Consider the following 3,861-nt stretch of genomic DNA (forward strand, 5'->3'; position numbering starts at 1 on the left):
CACCTCGCGCACTCCCGTGCACCATGCAGCGCGAGGACCCCGCCACAGGCTCACGGAGATCCAGATCAGGCCATGGCGCCCGCAGATCTTGCGCCTCTGCCATGCCAGGACTTCTACCGACGGATGTGTCTTTCTGTAGTCTGACACACCACGAAGCAGCTCATCCATCGGAGGTCCCGATTGAATACAGTGTTGCTAAATCTCAGTCGGCTGAGATTTGATTCAGTCGATGCTATATTGGTTAATCTTACATTGAAGTTCTTGCAAAAACAATTAATTATATATCTGTTTTTCTTTGTTACTCCCTCCGTTCCTAAATATAAGACTTTTTAGAGATTCCACTATATACTACATACGGATGTATGTAGTCATATTTAAGATTGTAGGTTCACTCATTTTACTCTGCATGTAGTTTATAGTCAAATCTTTAAAATATTTTATATTTCGAAACAGAGTAAGTACATGTTATGTCACCTGACCTCGACTGAGACCTAGCTACACTCATGGAAATAATCTTTATCAAAAAAGAAGACAGCCCGTTTGGACCTTACGCACCGCGCCTACTTCTGTACTGATGAGATCCATGTGGAGGGATCGCATGCTCTCTTAGATTCTTGGTCAATTGATGTGTATATGTACAGGTGACTTGTTCAACCCTAGATGGATTTGGACAGGTAATCATGCATGCCAGTATTAATTTGATCATGCCGTCCCGTACTATATACTCCTATACATTACATGCATATATGCGTCGCAGGCTGTCCAGATATAAACACGCGTGCTGCAGGCTGCCCACATCACAAGACTTGTTCCTACCCAACCATGTATGCGTATATACATACATATACATATGTCAAGATCTCCCTATATATACCAGCCTTCTTCACTCCTTAAAATCGCACAATTCAAGCAGCATAGCAACCAATTCCAGATCTCGTCTGCTTGCTAATTAACTCTAGCGAGGAGAAAGCAAAGAGACATGGCCATTCAAGTGTTGCTCCTCGCAGGAGCTCTCCTGGCCCTTGCATGCTCGCATGGAGTCACCGCCTCCGACCCCGGACTTCTCCAGGACTTCTGCGTCGCTGACAAAATGTCTCCAGGTACATGCCCTCTGCAGAAATTATTCCATAGAATTGTAGCTAAGCAACGCCTATCTCGGTTTATCTAACATGAAATCATCCACCTACACAGTGCGCGTCAACGGACTGGCTTGCAAGGACGCGAAAGAAGTCACCGCCGAGGACTTCTACTTCTCTGGCCTCCATGTGGCCGGGAACACGACCAACAAGCAGGGCTCTGCGGTGACCGCCGTCAACGTCGCGCAGATCGGTGGGCTGAACACCATGGGTGTCTCCCTCGTCCGCATCGACTACGCGCCGTTCGGCCTCAACCCTCCCCACACCCACCCCCGTTCTACCGAGATTCTGACCGTGCTAGAGGGCTGCCTGCACGTCGGGTTCGTGACGTCCAACCCCGAGAACAAACACTTTGAGAAGGTTCTCAACAAGGGAGATGTGTTTGTGTTTCCTAAGGGTCTCGTCCATTACCAGTACAATAATGGCACGACCCATGCAGTAGTTCTTGCGGCATTGAGCAGCCAAAACCCTGGAGTGATCACGATAGCCAACGCAGTGTTTGGAGCGGAGCCTTCCATCCCGGCTGGTATTACTACCAAGGCCTTCCAGGTGGAGAAGAGGACCGTGGATTGGATCCAAGCACAATTCTAAGTTTCTGTTCCCATGGGTGTGCTTATATTTTGTGTTTATATTTAAATTTGCATTGCATTACATTCTTTTTGTAATATTGTAAGTCGAGGATTGTGTCCTCATGGGTGTATATGTTTCTTCCTGTGTAATATTGATGTGTTGTGAGACACATCCCTATTATTTATTTCAAAGGTTTATCTTGTGTAATGTTGATGTGTCGTGGGACAAACCTCTATTATTTATTGCAAAGGTTATTTTTTTTTCTTTTATAATGTTCATGTGTTGTGGGACACATCTCTATTGTTTATTCCAAAGGTAAAACAAATTGTGTGTAATGTTTACGTGTCGTGGGACACATCCCTATTGTTTATTCCAAAGGTTACAAAAATCACTTGTAATGTTGACCACAATGCAAGGAGCCCACACATCCTTCCAATAAGCCCCTTAAACATGCTACAAAGGATCCTAATGATGATGATCATGATGATGGTGGCGATGATGATGTATCAACTAAAAAACATGATCACCTATTTTGTTACTCTATATGATAATGCATTATCAATATACCAAAAAGCTGAAGTTGTAGAATAATAATTAGAAAATAATATTGAGGGCCGGTACCGTTTAAAAACTTCACAAGTATTGTTTAGCTAGGAGAATATTACATTTCCAGAGCTTACTCAAAAATACCCTAACCCAAGTATTTGGATCCATCTCCGCCAACTAACCATGAGCTTTTGGGTGGTCAATCTTCATCTTCTCCATGTTCTTCTCCCAAGTAGATACTGAAGTCGATATTGCACTTTTCCAAAAGATTGTTCTTCATGGTATTTCCCTTGTATACCTTGTTTAGATTATCATAGACATGTATAACACATAATTTGTGCTCAAATTTATCATTGGGAGTGGAAAGATGCAATCATTGAGATCAACCCCAACAACACATAGTAATTGGCTAGAAACTTGTTCTTTATCGGTTTGTCTTTTATGACTAGCATGCATCCTTTCAAGAATCCAGTTTTACATGCATCCAAAGGTATGTACAAAGGGATAAAAACACATTCTCCGGCCTTAGAAAGGATGAGCTCATCCGGTTGCTTCTCATAGGCACTTCATCATATTCCCATAGTAACTTCATATTGATTCATAATCACATAGCAACTTGTGTTGATTCAGTTGGGCCCTCCCTAGATTGCATCCTTGCAGAACACGTTTTATACACCTTTTGAACAATCTTATTAAACGACTTGAGAGTGTTATCCTCATCATGTCTAAACTCTTCAAAAAACATTTTTGCCAAGAAAGGTGTTGTTAGCTCCTTTAAATCCCTCAGTATTTCATGGGCCTTCTCATCAACCAATCACTTTACATAAATGTGCTAGTAATGTTGGCATTGGCCTCAATGATTCACTAAGTGCATCCTTCCTGACATTGATCAACAAATCTCTTAGTGATATCCCTTCCCTTGTGTATATGCGCTTTATTCATTGTTGTGTTTATTTCTTGAATTCCTTACTAGTTCACTCTTGCTAAACTCCATGTCAAAATCCAGTTTTGGGTCATCCATATTTGCTTCAAAGTTGAAAGCCTTGAAATTTTGAATCTCTTTCCCTTTCTTCTTGTTTACTTTCTCGTCATTTACATTATCATGATTTTTCTTTTCTTTTTTATAATTATCTTATTATGATAGCTCTATGTTTAGTTCTTCTAATGAGTCAACATCGGGTTGATCTTCCACCTATGATGCATTCTTCCTTCCCTTTTTCCAATAGATCATCTTGCACCTCATCATCTACTTTCTTGTGTTAGAGTTCATAATCCTCCTCAAAGGCATAACCATTGTCCACAAATTCAGAACTAGAGCTATCTACCTACTCCTTCTCATTGCCTTCAATTTGTGTCGATTCAACTTTGTTGCATCCCTCTATATGTTTCCATAGCTCGATTGGATGCTAATTTACTCTAGCGAGGAGAAAGCAAAGAGACATGGTCATTCGAGCGTTGTTCCTTGCAGGAGTTCTCTTGGTACTTGGATGCTTGCATATGGCCTCACCGCCTCCGACTCCGGCCTTCTACACGACTTCCGCATTGCTAACAATACGTCTCCAGGTACATGCCCTCTGCTAATATACTGTGTAAAATTGTAGCTAAGCAA

General features: G+C 41.9%; 1 protein-coding gene across 1 annotated transcript; it reads left to right on the forward strand.

The window, feature by feature from the left end:
• The first annotated feature begins 979 nt into the window (after positions 1-979).
• Positions 980-1,727, forward strand: LOC123412890 (putative germin-like protein 2-2). Its single transcript, XM_045105851.1, has 2 exons — positions 980-1,100; positions 1,192-1,727. The coding sequence occupies exons 1-2, from the start codon at positions 980-982 to the stop codon at positions 1,725-1,727; spliced, it is 657 nt and encodes a 218-aa protein (XP_044961786.1).
• Positions 1,728-3,861: the final 2,134 nt, after the last annotated feature.

Source organism: Hordeum vulgare, chromosome 7H (genome assembly GCF_904849725.1).
Source record: "Hordeum vulgare subsp. vulgare chromosome 7H, MorexV3_pseudomolecules_assembly, whole genome shotgun sequence".
Taxonomy (NCBI): Eukaryota; Viridiplantae; Streptophyta; class Magnoliopsida; order Poales; family Poaceae; genus Hordeum; species Hordeum vulgare.